This window comes from Polypterus senegalus, chromosome 5, assembly GCF_016835505.1.
Source record: "Polypterus senegalus isolate Bchr_013 chromosome 5, ASM1683550v1, whole genome shotgun sequence".
Taxonomy (NCBI): Eukaryota; Metazoa; Chordata; class Cladistia; order Polypteriformes; family Polypteridae; genus Polypterus; species Polypterus senegalus.
In genome coordinates this window covers 169,525,306-169,547,837 of record NC_053158.1, presented here as the reverse complement: position 1 = coordinate 169,547,837, position 22,532 = coordinate 169,525,306, and the positions used below count along the sequence as shown (strand labels likewise).

At 38.5% G+C, this 22,532-nt stretch overlaps 1 protein-coding gene across 1 annotated transcript in view; it reads left to right on the top strand.

The window, feature by feature from the left end:
• Window positions 1-22,532, top strand: part of ube3c (ubiquitin protein ligase E3C) — a 238,629-nt gene that overhangs the window by 29,308 nt on the left and 186,789 nt on the right. Inside the window, exons 2-5 of the mRNA XM_039753616.1 lie at window positions 11,965-12,080; window positions 13,233-13,286; window positions 13,585-13,659; window positions 21,877-22,026. Coding sequence (XP_039609550.1) covers window positions 12,015-12,080; window positions 13,233-13,286; window positions 13,585-13,659; window positions 21,877-22,026 — 345 coding nt within the window. The 5' untranslated portion in view covers window positions 11,965-12,014. The remainder of the gene's footprint in view (window positions 1-11,964; window positions 12,081-13,232; window positions 13,287-13,584; window positions 13,660-21,876; window positions 22,027-22,532) is intronic.

Here is a 22,532-nt window from a genome sequence, read left to right as displayed (position 1 = left end):
TTACACCTTGCTTTCTTTCCGAGGTAGCAGCACTCATGAATATGGTAGTATATGTCACTCGCTCGGTTCTTATTGTTTTGCTGCCTTCTCAATTATATAATGCATGTTTTCTTCCACGCTTTTTGGAGGTCTTCCTGGTTTTCTACGCACTGCGTCGACAGTCAGTTCACGTGATTACGTGGGAGGCGTGATGATGTCACACGAAACTCTGCCCCCCATGTCTTTCCAGCTCAACTCCATTACAGTTAATGGAGAAAAATACCTTCCAGTTATGACCATTAGGCGTAGAATTTCGAAATGAAACCCGCCCAATTTTTGTAAGTAAGCTGTAAGGAATTAGCCTGCCAAATTTTAGCCTTCTACCCACACGGGAACTTGGAGAATTAGTGATGAGTGAGTGAGTGAGTGAGTGAGTGAGGGCTTTGCCTTTTATTAGTGTAGATATCCATCCATTTTCCAACCCGCTGAATCCGAACACAGGGTCACGGGGGTCTGCTGGAGCCAATCCCAGCCATCACAGGGCACAAGGCAGGAACCAATCCCGGGCAGGGTGCCAACACACCGCAGAGATATAGATATATATATATATATATATATATATATAACATTTTATTAAATTTATTAAAATTAAACAACATTCAATACAAGCAAGTCAAATTTTGCAAAACTAGGTTCAAATCAAGTCAACTCCCACCCATGAGAAAGAGAGCTAGGCCAACACAGTACACCCCCAAAATTTACGGGGATTGAGCTAGGCCAATACAGTACACCCCCAAAATTTGTGGGGGTTATGTTCCTAGAGCACCCGCGAATTCTGAAAAGTCACAAATTTTGGATGTGGTTAAAAAAATGCCTACTTTTATAGTTTAAACCCTAAATATGCCCCCAAAACACTTTAATTTAATTTCAAAACTCTAGTTTAATACATTACCTAAAAAAAGAATGTAAAGGTAAACCTTATACTGTACTGCTATGTCTCCTGCAGTGCTAGAATGTAAAATACCGGTGTTACCGCTATATGTACTGGAATTCATGCAAGTGCATTTTCATTGCCAGAAGCCTTAGAAGGTGCAGGGCATTTTGACTTTAACCCTTAAACTGCCACATACTTGGGTGTTAATGCATCCCTGGACGTCAAATACTTTTTGCTGCACTGTTTAAGTAAAAGTCACAATTCAAAGTGAAATTTTAATGTAACACATTTTTTTCATGCAAAGAGCATCACAATTACTGCAACACTGATCATTTTACACACTGCCAATGAACTGTAAAAACTACTGGAACAATATGTACAAGGTGCAACTGACGCCATGGATGAAATTCAGTAAATCACCGACCCAACTGCGCTTGAACTGGCTGCACGCAAGCTCACAGAAGTAAGCACTGATGTTTGCAGGCTAGTCTAGTGCAGCAGCTCAATCCCAGGTACAGTGAGGCTGCAGGGGCTGGCAGTGGTCATGAGCTGGCTGCTCTACGAATGTACGGCACTGACTATTCAGCTTCTGCGTGCTCGCAAATGGCACCGGTAAATGACAATAGCCAGTTGCGGTGGTTTAAGGGTTAAAAGGAACAAAACAGAAAACACAAGAACACTCAGCTGGAGATGCATCACAGTCAATCAGTAGCAAGAAGAAATGAATAATGTTGTAGCAGTACGGTGCTGCTAAGATTCACACCGTTGCGAAGATGGTGATTTATTTATTTTTATGGTAGAGATTCCAGGGATGCATCCAGCCTTGGCCCGACCCACACATACTCACAAACAGAGACAAAAACAAAGCAAATTGGTAATCAAACAGCAAATAAAGTATGTAATGAAAACAAATGAAATAAATGAAAACGATCCCACCCCTGTTCCCCTTATGGCGATTACACATTAAGTAAACAAAGCACAAACAAAACACACACAGTAAATCATGAAAAACGGCAACTGATGAAATGTAATGATGAAATAAATAGTCCAGAGAGCCGCATGTTGAATGGGAATGTAAAGATAATTCTACCTCTAGTTCCTGAAATGGTGAAGATGAGTGGACGGGTTCAGTAGCTCTCCTTTCTTTGCAGGATGGCCATGAATCCACTTACAGTCCTCATGTACACAGGCAGACGGCAGACAATCCAGACGCCAACCATGAAACTATCCAGGCAAAACGAATAAGTACAGGTAACCCAACAGAAGGCAGACAGACAGGAACTTGAAACACAAATTACAAAAACTTTTTTTTTGCTTTTGGTCACCGGCCACCTTTTTAAAAGCTGCGCTGACATCCTTTGACCCCAGCATCCCCTGCACCCTCAGCAGAAGACCAATCACAGCCACTGCAGGGATTGCTGGGAGTTGCAGTTTCATATTCTATTGTGTACTTTCACTGTCCAAAGCCGCATTTTCCTCTACAGTTGCTTCCTGTTCTCTCTACAGTACAGTATTGCCCCATAAAAAGCCAGAAAAATTGCCGAGGATTATTTGTGGTTTCCGCTAACAATTAGATAGGTTCTAAGGAAAAATCCGTGAATGACTGAGGCCGGGAACTCTGAACCGCGACTTCGCGGGGGTCTATTGTATAGTGAAGCTTTAATAGTAGAAAAGATAAGTAAATAAATAACTAGAATAAAAAGGGAAAGAGAATCTGCTTCATCAATTTAAATGCTTATTCTAAAATATTGTTAATTAGATCCTGCCAGGTTTTAAAAAAGTTTTGCACATATCTTCTAAGTGAGTGTTTAATTTTTTCCAATTTAAAGTAGTATATAACATCGGTTACCCAATGACTGAAAAGTGGAGAGTTAGGATTCTTCCAGTTGAGCAAGGTAAGTCTACGTGCCAATAGTGAAGTAAAGGCAAGTACAGTTTGTTTGTCCTTCTCCACTTTAAGCCCATCTGGAGGTACACCAAACACAGCTTTTTGTGAATTAGGATTGATTGTGACACCAAGGCTGTCTGAAAGGCTTTTAAAGATTTTTGTCCAAAATTATGTTAATTTGATGCACGCTCAAAACATATGGCCCAATGAGGCTAGAACACGATTACAACATTCACAGGTTGGATCTTGTTCTGGAAACATTTTGGACAATTTTAGATGAGACAGATGTGTTTAATAGATGATTTTAAGTTGAATATTTAATGTTTTGCGCATGTGGAGCTCGAGTGAATTCTGTGCATTGCTGCCTTCCATTCCTTTTCCGAAATGTTGAGTGAAAGATCCTTTTCCCAATGTACTCCAGACTTCAAAATATTTTTATATGTTAGAGAAATGCTGTCTGAGTCATCAAGACTGATTAATATTTTTTCTGGAGTAGAAGTAGGTGGTAGGTGAGGAAAGTTGGGCAGGTTTTGTTTAACAAAGTTTCTGATTTGGAGGTAGTGAAAGAATTGTGTTGCTGGAAGGTTAAATTTGGAGTGTAATTGTACACAATGTTTATACATGAGGCCCCAGGTGAGGCCTTACTAATGTGTTATATACCTTAAGCATAACATCCCTTGACTTGAACTCTACACATTGTAATACATTACCTATCATCCTATTAGCCTTTTTGCTTGCATCTTTATGCTGTCCTGATCTATACTAATAAAAGGCAAAGCCCTCACTCACTCACTCACTCACTGACTCACTGACTCACTCACTGACTCATCACTAATTCTCCAACTTCCCGTGTGGGTGGAAGGCTGAAATTTGGCAGGTTCATTCCTTACAGCTTCCTTACAAAAGTTGGGCAGGTTTTATATCGAAATTCTACGCGTAATGGTCATAACTGGAAGCAGTTTTTCTCCATTTACTGTAATGGAGATGAGCTTCAACGCCGTGGGGGCGGAGTTTCGTGTGACATCATCACGCCTCCCACGTAATCACGCAGTACATAGAAAACCAGGAAGAGCTCAAAAAAGCGCTCAAGAAAACATGCATTATATAATTGAGAAGGCAGCGAAACAATAAGAAGCGAGCGAGTGACATATACAACCATATTCATGAGTTCTGCTACTTGAAACAAAGCACGATGTAAACCTACACTTTAAATTAAGTTCATAGACAGGCTGCCGCTGGCGTTTGTAATTTAGTGCCTGCCCATATAAGGCCGTCCGTCAGCGGCAATCCAATAGCAAACTGCCACGGGTAAATATTCACGGGTGAAGGACTGTGCTTATGGAGAGGAAGATGAGATGGTCAGGGTGGTGTTTGACACAAACTCAGCGAAACTGCGAGAGAAAGTTTTAAGTGCCAGGACTAAGGTAACATTAAATACAGCCACGGACATAGCACGAGATGGCACCAGCACAGCTGGGAACCTTCGATGCATGTACACCGGCGGCTCACGTGAACTGACACAGTGCACAGATAAAAGGCAACAGTTCCAAAGGGCACTGAACAAAACCGAATTACACAATTGAAAAGGCAGCAAAAAATATGAAGCGTCTGATAAGCATATTCATAAATCCAGCTACTGCGGAAACAAAGCACACGGTGGAAAAAGTCAATGTCCCGCTAAAGGAAGACAGTGTAAAAAACCCGTGCATGCAGTGTGTCAGGTCTCAGATAAAGAAGAAGACGAGCTGTTTATTGATGCAGTAAGAAACGAATCGATGAATGAAACCTGTCATCTTTACAGCGATTGACAAACACGGAATGTAACTTGAACACAACACATCCTACAAATACGAACCTGATTGAAAGAAATAATGATAATCAAATCCTTGATGACAGCAACACTCAGTAACACTCACAAAACAAATACTGTATATTGACAGTCATGTTACGTTATTTTTAAAATGTTCCCTTTTCTTTTTCTACCTTTTTAACACACTACTTCTCGCTGCGATCTGGCGGGTATATATATATATATATGTATATATATATATCCCGCTCTACATACTCGAATAATGGATACTTTATTCGCCATCAATGATTGTTTTGGTAAAGCCATACTCAGTGTATTCATTAGATGAGCGGTAAAAAGTAAGAGCGAGGGAGGATGACTCATTGAGGCATGCAGGCTGTAGTCTTGGCGTCAACTCTATCTGAATTGCGATCACATTTGAAAAACATATCTTTTCAAGTTCTATTTAGTCCATATGTGTCAAACTCAAGGGCGCGGGCCACATCCGCCCGGCGTAATTATATCCGCCCGAGATCATTTTATATACTGTATTATTGTTATTAAAGCCGGGTATATGAAGCGCTGGTAACACAATAAACTACAGATCCCATAATGCAGCGCTTCAGCTGCCTTGCATCAGGGTAACCTGAATGCAATTCAGAAGATACAGAAAACAGCATAATTAAATAAGAATCTGACACTTCAGCGGACGTTTTAACCCGTGCACAATCACAAAGTGATTTCAAGTGAAGCTGCTTTTATGGGAGACACAAATGCACCAGTTCACCTTGCCCCACTTTCCCTGTTGCCAAGTACTGTTAAACCAAGTCGTCACTACGGTGTTCCCAAATCGCACTTTGCTGATAAACTGAGCGCACTGCGCACTGAGTTTGCACGGCGCTTTGGTGACTTTGATGAACAAAAAAAGTCCGTCTACATGCGGCTCGAACCTTGTGCATGTTTGGTAGCACATATCTGTGTGAGAAGCTCTTCTCAGTGATAAAGACTAACAAAACAGCACACAGGAGTCGCCTCACTGATGAGCACCTGCAATCCATCCTGAGAATCTCCACAACACAGAACCTCACAGCAAACAGAAACGAACCTGTGGCCAAAAAAAGATGCCAGGCGTCCAGCTCTAAAATGACATATGAGCAAAGACAACTGAATGATTTGATTTGTTATTGCACGTAAGAGCGGAGTCAACCGTTTTAACAAACAGCGTATTGCACTGATACGAAATAGCTGTGTGTGTATATATGTAGATATGTATGTATATGTATATATATGATTATATATGTGTGTGTGTATATATGTGTATATATATATATGTATATGTGTGTGTATGTATGTATATGTGTGTATATATGTGTTTGTATATATGTAGATATATATGTACAGTATGTATATATGTGTATATGTATAGATATGTATATATATATATATATATATGTTTATGTGTGTGTGTGTAAATATATATATATATGACAACAACACTCATCACTCACAACAGTGACAAAGCAATTACATTGACAATCAGGTTACGTTATTTTCAAAATGTTTCCTTTTCTTTTCATTGCTTCTTTAACACACTACTTCTCCGCTGCGAAGCGCGGGTATTTTGCTAGTGCACCATAAATAGCGACAAGTCCACTCTGACCTAATCAGGGATTTTCAAAATCAGTCCTGGGGGCCCACTTGGCTTTAGGTTTTTGTTCCAACCAGATTCATAATCAGTGACAACTGATTACACTGATTGCATTTAATTAGGTGGTATTTTTTTTTTGTTCTCTTATTCTATATTCAGAAAAGCTCAGCAGCATGATTTTTACATTTATAAGAAATATTTCTGTTTTTCCCATGGATTTAAATGCTTAACTCTCTTTTCATTATATGTTGTCCCTTCTCTGTGCAGTTTGCTCCCTTCATTGTGTCTTAATAATGACAATTAAAAATGAGTAGAGCAGACATATATATGTTTGGTATCATTCTTTTCAGAATTTATCGAACTTTAATGTGATATTGTTAGATTTTCAGATTCTTATTCCGTTTTTAAATTATAAACTAAAAATATCAAGAACATTGTGCCAAAAGATTTAACCACGCCTGTGGGCGGAAATAAAACACAAAGAGTAGGACAGCTGCTGTTCAGGCTTTTAAGTGTTTGAAGCGCTGCATGAGATGTAGATCATGCGGCACGGCAGCAACAGCAAGCCAGCAGCTGATTGAGCAAAGAGGAGGTAAAAAAAAAAAAACTATTTGTTTCCCATTGTATTACCGTTTAAGAAGGGGTTTCAGAGGAGCGACTGCGTCTCCTTGGCAGAGACGTGAAGTGGCTGGCGAGTGAAGTGAGAAGGCTCTCCTAGTTAGTAAATAATGGATTAATTAAACAATTAGAACACTTAGAAAAGTAGAATGAAAATCAAGATGAAAATATTGTTTAAAGGAGAAAAGTAAATTATTCCAATATAAACTGCTTAGTATATTTTAATATTTTAACCAAATCTATTTTTCAAATTTCTATATAAAACAGGGAATCTGGGAAATAACAGTTCATTTAATTATCCCAGGAGTCCAATTAAAAACAGAAGCTGGTTGGAACAAAAACCTGCAGCCACAGTGGGTCCCCAGGACCAAGTTTGAGAGCCCCTGACTTAGATCCTTCTCAAAACATGTACTTCGAATTTCAGTTTGAGACTTCCCATTTATTATTCAAATATAAGATTTCTGCTTCATATGTGTAATAACTTATATTTACTTACATTACGGTTCACTTCCTACAAATCTGCCCAAGCCTATATGCTGTCTAAGTCCCTCTGTACCAATTTAACTGATTCAGCATCTACTCTTCCATGCCTTCTATACTCTATTCACATTGAATAGGCTGTGTACACAAGGATGATATTTGGGATACTTTTAAATTTTACTTTAGTGTTGACTAATGATCATTCTTATCGCTGTTTAAAATGTGGCTTTGCTAATAATACTTGATGGTACATTTTAAAAAGATAACTCATTCATACTCACTTGTTTAGATACTGTACTTGTTAGTTATTTTGTTAATGCTCTTTCTTTTTTTTGCAGTGTTGCAAATTTGGATTATGCATCATGCTAATATTTTGTTTTTAGTGTGACCATAAAACAGTGAATTCATAGTTGTTTAATGCTGTGATTACTTTTTTTAAATTACAAAGAAAATGGTATATGTTTATACTTCCTAAGTTACACTTAACATAGAATTTTTTTGCACAGCCATTTGTTGCATTGGACAGTCTATAATGCATTGGTAATATATAATAGTAAGGCAAAAACCATAAATGTGATTATCCTTTTACAAAGTCAAAAATGTGCAAACAAATAATTTTTCTGTATTTTGTAGTAATTTTTTTAAAAAATAGTTTTCCTATTGCCTATTCTACAAAGATATTCTAAAATGGCCTCAACACATTTTTGGTATCCCTAGAGAAGATCATAAATTATTGTACTAGAGCAGTGATGGCGAACCATTTAGAAACCAAGTGCCCAAACTGCAATCCAAAACCCACTTATTTATCGCAAAGTGCCAACATGGCAATTTAACCTGAATTCCACCTAAAACTGAACACCAGCATAACCAAGGAGCTGGTGGTGGATTTTAGGAGGCCCAGGCCCCTCATGGACCCCGTGATCATCAGAGGTGAGTGTGTGCAGAGGGTGCAGACCTATAAATACCTGGGAGTGCAGCTGGATGATAAATTGGACTGAACTGCCAATACTGATGCTCTGTCTGTCTATCTATCTACTGAGCTTTTAGTTTAGAAAAGCAACTCATACATTAACATCTTTTGTCTTAAAAGAAAAACATAATAACAGAGCTTTCAATGATACAAACAACTTTTTGTTGAAAGGTAAAAGTTTGCATTCGGTATGCTTTTGAACAATTAATGTGCTTTTTGCTGTTGTATGCATGCTGATAATTTGTCTAACCTTGGCTCATACTTTGTAAGTTTGAGAGCAACACATGCAGCACTCAGGTCATCTGTTAGTCTGTTTCTGGTGTCAGATTTGATTTAATTCAAAGCTGAAAACAGCTGCGCACAAGCATAAGATGTTCCAAACAAAGTAAGGAAAGCAATCTCAAGTGCCTTCATTGACTTAAGATTATTTGGCAGAGAATTCCATACTTTAAGGATTTCATTTTCATAACTAACTGTGCTGTGCTGTCCTTTGTCATCCCTTCGATCCTCTCAAGTGTTTCACGCAAGTCTTCCCTATTAAGCTCCGCCCCCAAAGCTTCCATTATATATTACAGGGTCGTGGATCAGGTGTGGCGATTAGCAACTCCCGGCAATAATTACAAATGCGGACGACTCCTCACCTGTGCGCTTAAGCGAGGACTGCCCGCATCACAAAGCTCCGGAAACCGCTCCGCCACTCTACCATAACCCCCTTTAAGCCGCGAGTGCGGCAATTATCTGTTAAAACTGGCCTTTTCAATTTTGAGCTGTGGACCCGCTATACCACATCCCCTCCAACCCTACCACGGGAATCACAGACTCAAAAGGCTGCAGTCCGTGCCGCACCCTCAAGCAGCATGTGTGCCGCCCGCATTACCCCAGACAGGAGAGGAAGGAAGCGCTCCCATTGGGCTGCTGGGCAGAGGGGCGGGTGATGTGAGAAAAGTCCTCCGGCGTGTGAAGAGGGGGAGCGGTGAGGGGAGCAGCCCGGCCCTGCATTCTTCTGGCTTTTTTAGTAACGAACTATGTGCTCAGGCAACGGCGCGCGTGCCCACTGAGAGGGCTCTGAGTGCCCCCTTTGGCACGCGTGCCATAGGTTCGCCACCACTGTACTAGAGTGATTTTCTTTAAACTATCTGCTTTCTTTAGTTAGTATCACACATGTTTCTAATCGTGAAATCAGTCATTCAGCCTATGTAAATGTAGAAAAGTAGTCCCTCTGCTGTTTGTTATCATCATTTGTCACACACTGAACATGGTCCAACAGAAGCAAAGGAGAGAACTATCTGAGGAGATCAAAAAGAACATTTTAGACAAACATGTTGAAAGGCTACAAGACCAACTCCATGATACTTGATGTCCCGGTGACAGTAGCTACAAATATTATTAAGAAGTTTGCGACTGTAGCCAACCTAATTGGACACAGCTGTAAGGGAAAAGCCTATCCCAGAATGGGCGGACGAATAGTGAGAATAGTAGACAAAAAGCCAAGGACAGCATCCAAAGAGATACAAGCTGAACTCCAAAGTCTAGGCTTATCAGCATCTGATTGCTCAATCCATCACTTTTTTAGTGAATGGAAGAAGACCCAGGATGATTTCACTGTTGAAAGAAAAACATTAAAAAGCCAAACTGGGAGTTGCTAGAATGCCATTGACAGGAGAATGGTCTTTGGACAGATGACACAAAACGGGAGCTTTTTGGCAAGTCACTTCAGCTCTATGTCCACAGATAGCCACAGATGAAAAAAATGAAGCTTTCAAAGAAAAGAACAACATACTATACCTAATTTGAAGGAGGATGCTTGGTTTATTTTTGGGGCTACTTTGCTGAATGTGGCAGAGGGTGCCTTGAGTTGTTGTAGGGAACAATGACATCTCAAGACTATCAAGATATTCTGGAGAGAAACATTCTGTCCAGTGTCAGAAAGCTCCATCTGAGTTCTCCAAAAGCATAATGACACAAATCACACAGCTAAAAGCACAGCAGAATTGCTTAGAGTAAAACATTGGACTATTCTAAAGTGGCCTTGTATGAATCCTGATTTGAATCCTATTGAACACCAATGGAAGGAACTGAAACATGCAGTGTGGAGAAGGCATCCTTCAAACCTGACACAGCTGGAGCACTTTGTTCAGGAAGAGTTGGCCATACTACCTATTGACAGGTGCAGAAGTCTCATTGAGAGCTATAGGAATCACTTGTTTGAAGTGATTTCCTCTAAAGGTTGTGCAAAATATATTAAGTTAAGGGTCCCATCATATTTGCTCATGCCATTTTTATTTGTGTTATTATTTTAAATACAAGTGGAGGAGTTCAAGTATCTCGGGGTCTTGTTCACGAGTGAGGGAAGAATGGAGCGTGAGATCGACAGGCGGATCGGTGCGGCATCCGCAGTGATGCGGGCTCTGCATCGATCTGTCGTGGTGAAAAAGGAGCTGAGCCGTAAGGCAAAGCTCTCAATTTACCAGTCGATCTACGCTCCTACCCTCACCTATGGTCATGAGCTGTGGGTAGTGACCGAAAGAACGAGATCGCGAATACAAGCGGCTGAAATGAGTTTCCTCCGCAGGGTGTCTGGGCTTTCCCTTAAAGATAGGGTGAGAAGCTCAGTTATCCAGGAGGGGCTCAGAGTAGATCCGCTGCTCCTCCGCATCGAGAGGAGTCAGATGAGGTGACTCGGGCATCTGATCAGGATGCCTCCTGGACGCCTCCCTGGTGAGGTGTTCCGGGCACGTCCAACCAGGAGGAGGCCCGGGGAAGACCCAGGACACGCTGGAGGGACTATGTCTCCCGGCTGGCCTGGGAGCATGGGATTCTCCCGGAAGAGCTGGAAGAAGTGGCCGGGGAGAGGGAAGTCTGGGCCTCTCTGCTTAAGCTGCTACCCCCGCGACCCGACCTCGGATAAGCGGAAGTGGAAGAGGATGGATGGATGGATTTTAAATATTCTGTTAAATAACTCTAAAGCAAAGTCTGATTTTTGTTGAATACTGAATAAACAATGATGTGTGCCAATTGCATTTTGTAAGTCTTAAGTTATTTCACAGACAATTGTTGTTTCTTCTTTTTTTTGTGGAGGTATACCAACAAATTTGTCCACTTCTGTAGATAAGTATATTTTTTTTCTGAAGGCACCAGTGCCACCCATCTTCCTGTCCTTGTGACACTGTTGATGTCAGTGAAGATGTGAAGAACTAGAAGGCCCATTGCCTGATTGCTTTCAAAGTATCTGTTAGCATTCATTCATTCCATTTTCTTCTGAAACTTGCTTTTATATCTACAAAGTTGCAGGACAGGTAATTAAAATGCAAATGTTTGTCCCTGTATTTTCTGACAGTTAAAAAGCAGCATATGTCAAGACCCTTTTAATTTAATTTACTATCTACTGTTATATACTGCAAAATGTTTTAAAATGCAAATTTTATTAGTTGCAAGTATTCGAAGGAAACATTTAATAAAAGCTTTAACACCAGCATAATGACAGTGCTACATGATCATAATACAGTGTTCTTATTAAAGCAAGCAGGACTGATTTATTTATTGATTTTTCTGTTTGCAATTCCTTTTGCTGATTACTTGAATTTCATCATATATATTCCATAGTCTTCTGTTAAAATCACCTTTTCAGTGTCTTAACTTTTTTTTTTCTTTATTTTAGGTCTTTATATTTATTTATCAATAATTTTTGCTCAATGAAAAATTGCAGAGATGTTTAGCTTTGAAGGAGACTTTAAAACTCGACCTAAAGTTTCCCTTGGAGGTGCAAGTCGGAAGGTAAATACTGTATTCGACTTTTAACTCTGTTTTTGTTTTTGCTTTAATTTATTTTTGCACTGTTTATTGTTTCTTTCAAACTGGGAAATACATAAGTATATGGTTAAAAATGATTGCCTTTTGTAGTGTTTTGGATTTTAAAGGACACATTGCATTTTAATTTTTTTTTGCTGTTTCCTTTTGAGAAAGTGAGTGACAAGTATAGTATTGCTAATTATAAACTATTTTTGTTCTGAATTCCAAAATCAAGAATTTTTACCAGCCTGTTAATAATCTGTTAGGAAATATTAATAGTGTAAAATGTGAATACCAAGCAAAAGGAAGCATCCTTAGCTCTTTCTTCGTTAAATAAAGAAAGCACTGCATTATAAATACATTTCATGTATGTATTTCTATTTTTAGTTCTGAACTGTGTTATAGAGGACATTTTTTTCATTAAGTTTATTGTTTTTCATGAACGATTATTTTATTGTCTGTTTATAAAAGGAGGCTTGGACATGTCATAATTAATTATTTTATGTATATAGGACACCTAGCTCAAAAATATTTGTTTTACTCTAAATATCTGCCATTCTTTCAAGCCAACATATTGCTTTTAGTAAGCTGATATCCTGATAAGTAACATTTTAGATGTTAATATTTTAAATAATACCTACAATGCTGTTGTCTGTGACAATTTTCAAAGAAAATAATTGATAAGATCAGCTTGTATATTATTATGAAGAAAAATTTACAGGTTGTATTTGCTATTGTCCTCTTTATGTGGTAAAATATTGGCTTTGTTATTCATTTTAATGTCCTGCTTTTTCCTCCTGTTTATTGGATAAAACTCTTTAAAGTTACATGCACATTTAGTAGATTATTGTTAATACATGTGTTTCAAATTTAAAACTTTTAGATGTAACCCCTTCATTAACCTTCCTGGATGAAAAGTGTGCTGACAATGCAGTTATCTAAAATTAATTAAATTGCTGTTTTTAGTCTGCAATATCATTAACAATTGGGCTTTCTCAAATTAAGATATTATTACAGTACCCTTTTAAACATTTGCAAAAGGTAAAATTTCGACTATTATTGTGTATTATTTAAAACAAATAAATGTCAGCTAAATCTGGTCATTGGTAAGTTTGATTCCTGCTTTTTGCTTTGTAGGAAGAAAAAGCTTCACTTCTGCATCGGACACAAGAGGAACGAAAAAAGAGGGAGGTAAAAACATAATTGATATTTATAATGAAGATTCCAAGAGTAAAACTTGTTTACTTTTTGCTGGAATTTAGTATTAGAAAATATTACCACTTGAGTTCCTTTCTAAATCAGCGTGTTTTTGCACAACACATAATAATGGAAATATCTATTTTCCTAGCCTCCACTTCAGTTTATTATGCAATTTAAATGTAATCACATAAACCTGGTTTTAATTGGTGTTAAGAACGTCAGTTTTGTTCAAACTTGAATGTTCAAAGCATTAAATATACTGATGTGTTTGTATTTCTTTTGGTATTAGGATGAAAGACGAAGGCTAAAAAATGCAATAATCATTCAGTCATATATACGAGGATACAAGGATAGAAAACAGCAAGTAAGTGTTTCTCACTCATCTTAAATTTGCAAGACATAAGATCATATTAAATAAATTAACACTACGTAAGGATTAGGTGCATGAAACATGAAATCTATCAAGTTTCCCAGCTATGCAAAGGGAAGAAATGTCATTAGATATTTAGAGAAAATACAGTCCCTTACTATCTGGAATACAAATTTATTCTATCATAATACCAACAACTGTTGTTATCCTTTAAAATCTGCATTGACTATTGACAGAAAACTTAATTCTAAAGAATGTATTGCTGCAAATCAAAGGATAGATACAGCTGAAAGTAAACATAATGAAGAATGCAAAGCTTTGTATTTCTTCATTAGTGGCACTCTGCATAGTATCACATGGGTTCAAAAATAAAAACTTTTTAAAGTGTGCAATAAATGTTAAATTGAGTATTTAATGTAACTTGTATAAGCTGTAGTACACTATTCGCTGTTAGAAAATGTACTGAACTTTACAGTCACAGCTGAGGTGAACTAAGGATGTAGATCGGAGCATGCCTATAATTTCATTTCTATATACAGTGTAACAGCACCTTCTCCAGCTGCACAGCACACTTGTAAGTTAACAGATCTGTCATCCACAGCGTGACGATGCTGGTTCGATACATTGTCCCATCGTCTGTCCGGGAGTCCTTGAACCCTACACCGTCGGTAATGTTACCGATGAGCTTAGCAGTGAGGCACAACAAAGCAAGGGGATGGTGCAAACATGTAAAGTGCTTTTATTAAAACAATCAACAAAAAAACAATGTTCAAATTAAAGTGCACTGTCTTCCAAAATCATCAAATAAATAATCCATAAAATCTGTTGTGAAATGGAGGTAAAAACCAATAAATAGAAAAACAAGGTTAAAACACAATGCAGGAAACAATCCTTAACACAAAGCCTGGTGCTTCTTTTACCCTGGTGGCTCTCCTGCTTCTCCCGTCTGGGCCCCGCAACAGAAGAGTCACCCTCTCAGCAGCTGACCTTTCCTCCCCTCGACTGGTCTGGAGGCTTCCCGATCCCTGGCTTTGGTCGCAGATTCACCCGAGACTGAGACTTGGTTTCCTTGACGACCAGGACGCTCACATCAAGGACTTCACCAACCAAGCCTCCCGACTCCTGCTGCCTTCACGGCCTTACAAGGCCTGTCGTCCTTCAGCTGGTCACTCCAGCTCCTTGCTCACTCAGCTGGAGCGACCGCTTCCTTCTGCCCCCACCAAGTGTTGGCCAAACGCCCTTTTGGAGCTCACCTTCCAGCTGCCTACCTGTGAGCCTGCACTCACTCGTTCGCTCGCACCAGCTTTCTTGCCACACTGCTTCCTGTTCTCCAACAACCTCCATCTTTCTTTGTCTCTCTTTCTGGGCATGGCATGGCAGCTGTGACAAATCAGTGGCCCCAGGAACAATCACGGATGCGGACGGTTTCCCACCTGTGCACTTAGGTGACAAATGCCCACATCGCGAATCACCCCGAGAACTGCTTCAGCCACACAACCACCACGCCCCCTCACCAAGCCGCGAGCGCGGTGATTATTTATTTAAGTGTCCCTTTTGTCGTGAGCTGTGGACCCGCTACACCACACACAGATGATTCTTATCTCAAAGTTTGAGAGATGAATTAGTGATATTTGATTTATCTACATTTTCCTAAAATGTCAAAATTTCTTCTTGAAGACCTGCTAAACACATGGGTGAAATATTTTGCTGTTTACATGATAACTCCAAAGTATTTAAGGCAGAACTATGCAGTTGTTAAAAGTTCTCTATGATTTTTTAGTATGATATAGATATCTCAAAGTAAAATCTTAGCTGTATTTGCAGACATTGGTTCTTTCCACCATTCTACTCCAATACTATCTTCAAAATCAAAATCTGTAGGCACTTTTGTACACTCACAGCTTTTTAAAGCATTGATATTTTATTATCAGTACACATTCCTAGCAAATAACTGAATGGAAAAAGGTACAAAATGCCTCTATATTGTTATAGGTAAGAGCAGATAAATAAGTGCTAAATTGTTTTGGCATGATTGTATTGTCCTAGTATTTCTTATAAAAATAGCACATGATCATCTCTAATCTAAAATATTCATGTGCTCCTAGTTGGAAATTCAGTCTCCTTTGGAACTTGGCACATTAAGGCAGATATTGTTAAAATTTACTCAGTCATCATTGAGAATATGGTTTCCTCCTCCATCATTGTCTGTTTTCCTTCTGCTTCATTTCTTTCTAAGACTCAGTTACAGCCCGTGATTTGTTCAGCTGAGAAAATCATTGGCTGTTGTCTCCCAGCATTAAAAGATTTGTTCATTGCCAGAGCGAAAAAGAGAGTAGGAAAGATTGCAGCTGACTCCACCCACCCTAGCAGCCATCTCTTCATTAAATTGCCATCAGAGAGGAGGTACCAGGTCTATTATGACCCGAACTGCACGCCATCTCCGCAGCTTCTTTTCTCAAATTATTCAGATCCTAAATAAATTCTTATTTTTACAAAATATATACTTGGTAACTCCGCTGTTTGTCTATTTGTAAATACTTCATACTTGTTCATCTTTTACTATTTGATATCTATATTATTTTATATAGCGTTTCCATTTGTTTGAGTTAACTATTAAAATTTGTAAATGTTTTGTTTGAGAAATTGTTGTATTTATATAGTGATTTGTACAGAGTCAGTTTAATGGTGGTTTTATATTGTGTGGTCTTGAGTTAGTATGTCTTGTATCCCATGTTTTGCACCTAACCAAAGTGAATTCTGGTATGTTTCACATGCTTGCAATAAAGTGAATCCGATTCTGATCTAGTTCTGATACATAAATTCATGTTGCCATGGTTTCTACAATTTTATACAAGCACAGTTTTTTTAACTAATTTTATTAGAACCTTTCAGACTGAGGTGTGTATCTTTTGGGTTTATTTAACGTAAGTGGAGGTGTGTAAAAAAGATATATGAAAACTTCCTTCTGATTTTGCTTAAGGGCCGATTTATACTTCACGCTCAGAACATGTACGTGCCTGCATCATGGCTGCCACGCGTTCCCAGCGATCATTCCTCAGAAATTAACACGACGCGTGCGCGAGTTGCAGTACCAGCAAAAAGTCGGGGGGCGCAGTGTGCTAAAAGTCGGAACGTGACGTCAGAGTCTCTGTTTACTATCTACATGTGACAGCAAGCCTCTATGGAGACCCTTTGGGGATCGATGTGCGCGCTTTGCTGTTTGATGAATGGTTCAAAGTGGTAAAGCAAAATGCTGAAATACAGATTCATTCATGGTGCTTTTATATTCAAGCGTCGCATATTCCCAATCGTAATGACTGATACATTTTAATAGTCTCACATACCATCTTTTATGCCGTCTTTTTTTTTTTTTTTTTTTTTACAACTTCACAACAGCAACATAATGTATAGCGCTGTATTTGAGCCCAATGAGAAAAAAATAAAGGACACGGTGAAAACGTGTATTTTGTGATTAAAGGGGAAATTTCGGCTTTAATCTCGAAATGTCCACTTTAACCTCGTAGTTTATCATTAAAGCAGACCATTGTAAACGTCATCCCAATTTTTAATCGCTACGAGCTTCTTGGATCTGACAGCAGCGGCAAGCAGCAATGGATCACCACACAGTACAAATTAAATGTATGATATTCCAACTCTCTGCACATTTAGAATCTTTAGATTTATACTTGATATCACTTTCATGATGAAATGCATTAAAGTGTGTATGTTACATTTTACATATAATTTCGTTTAAATAATGAATACTGTTAATAATTACACACATGGCGGGAATAGTTACACACATGGGGGTGACATGGTGGAGGGGCGGTGGCATTGCTGTCTCGCAGGGAGTTATGTTGCTGGTATTTCCTGCTTGTATTCCACACTGTGCTCCGATTTCCTTCCAAAGATATGCAGATTTGGGGATTTGGTGCCGCTAAAATGACGCTAGTGTATGTGTGTGCTTGTATTCACCTTGCGATGAGCTGAGGCCTCATCCAGGGATTGTTTCTCACTCGTGCCCAAAGCTTGCTAGAATGGACACATCCCTGGATTGATGGATTTAATCAATAAACATCCTTTGTCAGAGATATTGCGGTAAGGTGTCATCGTAATTTAATGGGTGTTCTAGGCAATTCACAACACAGAGAAGCCGAACCTGTTCTCACCGTGATAATATCTCGCACTGCCACCTGGTGGATTCCTTCAGATTTATGTAAAGTATGTGCGCAAGTATAAACACTACAACGCTTGCGTAGCAGGAGCGTCCTCTACAGCATGCGTTGCGTCACGTGAAGTATAACTCCGGCCTAAGTCTTATATAAATTCACATTTTCTTTCTCACTGTGTTTGGTAAGCATATTCTGTGTCTTTTGGTATGTATGATACAGTATGCGGAAGCATTAATGGTTTTTTTCAGTGTTTGTCTGTGTGCCTTTATTTTAAGTGGCAACATGACGGACATTTGCTTTAGGTTTTAATAATTTTTAGCTGATTTTTTTTTTTTTTTGCAATTCAGTTTAAGAACACTTCCAAACTTCATATGTAGCCAGTTTGCTATAAAATAATTGTAAATGAAATACGTTCTTATAAAAAGAAATGCAACACACACACGTAAAAAGTTATTACTAAAACATATATCAATAAAATACAGTGGCTTGCAAAAGTATTCGCCCCCCCCCCTTGAACTTTTCCACATTTTGTCACATTACAGCCACAAACATGAATCAATTTCATTGGAATTCCACGTGAAAGACCAATACAAAGTGGTGTACACTTGAGAAGTGGAACGAAAATCATACATGATTCCAGACATTTTTTACAAAAAAATAACTGCAAAGTGAGGTGCGTAATTATTCAGCCCCCTTTGGTCTGAGTGCAGTCAGTTGCCCATAGACATTGCCTGATGAGTGCTAATGACTAAATAGAGTGCACCTGTGTGTAATCTAATGTCAGTACAAATACAGCTGCTCTGTGACGGCCTCAAAGGTTGTCTAAGAGAATATTGGGAGCAACAACACCATGAAGTCCAAAGAACACACCAGACAGGTCAGGGATAAAGTTATTGAGAAATTTAAAGCAGGCTTAGACTACAAAAAGATTTCCAAAGCCTTGAACATCCCATGGAGCACTGTTCAAGCGATCATTCAGAAATGGTAGGAGTATGGCACAACTGTAAACCTACTAAGACAAGGCCGTCCACCTAAACTCACAGGCCGAACAAGGAGAGCGCTGATCAGAAATGCAGCCAAGAGGCCCATGGTGACTCTGGACGACCTGCAGAGATCTACAGCTCAGGTGGGGGAATCTGTCCATAGGACAACTATTAGTCGTGCACTGCACAAAGTTGGCCTTTATGGAAGAGTGGCAAGAAGAAAGCCATTGTTAACAGAAAACCATAAGAAGTCCCGTTTGCAGTTTGCCACAAGCCATGTGGGGAACACAGCAAACATGTGGAAGAAGGTGCTCTGGTCAGATGAGACCAAAATGGAACTTTTTGGCCAAAATGCAAAACGCTATGTGTGGCGGAAAACTAACACTACACATCACTCGGAACACAGCATCCCCACTGTCAAATATGGTGGTGGCAGCATCATGCTCTGAGGGTGCTTCTCTTCAGCAGGGACAGGGAAGCTGGTCAGAGTTGATGGGAAGATGGATGGAGCCAAATACAGGGCAGTCTTGGAAGAAAACCTCTTGGAGTCTGCAAAAGACTTGAGACTTTGGCGGAGGTTCACCTTCCAGCAGGACAACGACCCTAAACATAAAGCAAGGGCAAACATGGAATGGTTTAAAACAAAACATATCCATGTGTTAGAATGGCTCAGTCAAAGTCCAGATCTAAATCCAATCGAGAATCTGTGGCAAGATCTGACAACTGCTGTTCACAAACGCTGTCCATCTAATCTGACTGAGCTGGAGCTGTTTTGCAAAGAAGAATGGGCAAGGATTTCAGTCTCTAGATGTGCAAAGCTGGTAGAGACATACCCTAAAAGACTGGCAGCTGCAATTGCAGCAAAAGGTGGTTCTCGAAAGTATTGACTCAGGGGGCTGAATAATTACGCACACCCCACTTTTCAGTTATTTATTTGTAAAAAATGTTTGGAATCATGTATGATTTTCGTTCCACTTCTCAAGTGTACACCACTTTGTATTGGTCTTTCACGTGGAATTCCAATGAAATTGATTCATGTTTGTGGCTGTATTGTGACAAAATGTGGAAAAGTTCAAGGGGGGGCCGAATACTTTTGCAAGCCACTGTATTTTATTGATATATGTTTTAGTAATAACATTTTACGTGTGTGTTACATTTCTTTTTATAAGAACGTATTTCATTTACAATTATTTTATAGCAAACTGGCTACATATGAAGTTTGGAAGTGTTCTTAAACCGAATTGCAAAAAAAAAAAAAAATCAGCTAAAAATTATTAAAACCTAAAGCAAATGTCCTTCATGTTGCCACTGAAAATAAAGGCACACAGACAAACACTGAAAAAAACCATTAATGCTTCCGCATACCGAATACTTTTGCAAGCCACTGTATGTTTGAAAAAATATACACACACAAACGCATATACTTATGAAAAAAGAAACACACTACTTGTTGGAATGATATTTCAACCATTGCTTCTGAAATTACAATGTTTTGATCAAAGGCCCCCCAAAAGTGTTTTATGAGGTTAGGGTCAGGATAGAAGGCAGGCCAAGGCATCACTTACACAACAGCAGTTCTCAGAACACTTGTGACCACAGCAGCTATGTTTGGCCTAGCCTTGCTGTAGGGTCCAATTTCTATTAGATGCAACCTTATGGCATGTGACAAGTTTTATTGTTGCACATCCAGCTGTATGTCCCTCAATTTTCTGTCGGTTATGTTTGCATTGTGTCTGCTGGAATTTTCATGAACAGTAATGGTGGAAGACTTGAAATGAACTTTCAGATGGACCAGTCTGATATGTCTGTCTTGTACAGGTGTGGTGACTCAGTCAAACGAATCTTGGACATCTGGGTCCATTGAAAGATTGCCTGCAGTCAGGAGACAGTGTAGTGTCTTATTAAATAGTGTCTGACAAAGGAGGTACATGACAAGCCTGTCTACTACATGACAATGACCATGGCCCTTTCACTTGCTTGTAGTGACATTTGAAAATACAGAACCCTGTTATCCTTTTTTTCTTGCTGGGACATAAGCTTTGAGTTAAGGCAGTGCTAAAGGTTACCTTATCAGGTATTGCTCCACCAGGAATTGGTGCAATTTAGTCAAGCACCAAAAGTATTGTTGAAATTTCTGAAAGCTGCTAACAACTGCTGTTTCTAATATTCATTTCATGTGAGCCTTTTCAACTTTTGCCTGTTAATTTTTAGTTATGTTGTGATTGGTTTTTTCTTATAAGTCAAAGTGCACCCTAAAATTGAAATTTTCCAAGATACAAATGCAGAATGAAGCATTAAAGAGTATACCAATCCATTGTATACCTTTGGGGTTAAACATGAAAATTCTTATTTGTTTGTTTAATTTTTCCACTACAGGCATTAACAAATTTAAACAGTGTCTAAAATGTATGAGTATAAATGGTTTTACAGTCAAGTAAGGGCTAGTAAAGTAAGGATTTTGCGGTTCATGTGTAACCATTAAAGAAGCAAATTTTTAACCAAAACTGTTGAGAAGAAAATAAAAAATGGATCTAGTTAGCAAAAACAATCTGGGATAAACATTTTCGTGTCACATAGATGTTGCTGTCTCATAGTAAATTTAGTGTTCTTTCTACATATTAATACATACTGCAATGTACACAGAAATTCAACTGCTTGGCAAGAAGTAAATGATATGAACTTTAACAGACTACACCTTGTTTCCTATCTGTGTTAAATCACATTTTGAAATGCAATGTTTTTGACATACCTTTAAATTCATTTGAACTAGGGTAGGAGCTGTCATATAACAAAGGTTAACAACCTAGACATCAATTAATATTCTTTGCAAAATTTTAAAGCTTCTACTTACAGACAAATGCAGAGACTTGGATTCTACTAAAGTAGTCAGTGAGTGGGGCAGCTTAGAGCAAGGAGTGTGTCTTGATTTGTTCCTAAATCCATATTTTTTTCATTTTTAATTCTTTGATTAAGCTGGCAGGTTTTTGAATCAGTAAATGTCTTGCCTTTTTTATTTATTTATTTTTATGATGTATCATTTTTATTCTGTGTTTTAGTATGCCATCCAAAGAAGCGAATTTGATCATTTTGTGCGCTTAGCACAGTCAGGAGGAGGAGGATTTTCCATCAGTGATGGAGCTAATTTGAGTCTTTTAGTACGACAACTTCTGTTTTTTTACAGACAAAGTGAAGATTCAGCTAGATTGGTAAGATATTTTACAAATAATTTTGACATTTCTGTTTTAAGTGTTGACAAAACTTTAATGAACACTGTTTTTTTGATATTTTTAACATATATAGACATCTGCACAATATTCAAATTTTGCAATACCACATAGTAATAGTGACGAGGATCCAAGTTAGGCCTAAAAATAATTTTAAGTGTAGTGTTGTGAATAAGTCACTTAGTTTGTTAAGTGAGTATTGAGTTGACAATTTGCTACTTCACCATTGTCTTACAGGAGGAATACATATACTAATGTAGAAATGTTTGTCAAGAGTAAACTAAAATAAAAGAAAACAGTCTTTTTAGTGACTATTTTCTAGTTAATCAAACTTTCTCTTGTTTTGAAGGATATATCTTTGTATTATATTTTTATAGTTTATATTTTTCCTAAAACTAGCATGATTGCAAAACACAAGAATGCAGTTCAGCTTTTAACATTAGTAACATTATGGTTAGATCACATATGCATTATAAACCTGAATCTGT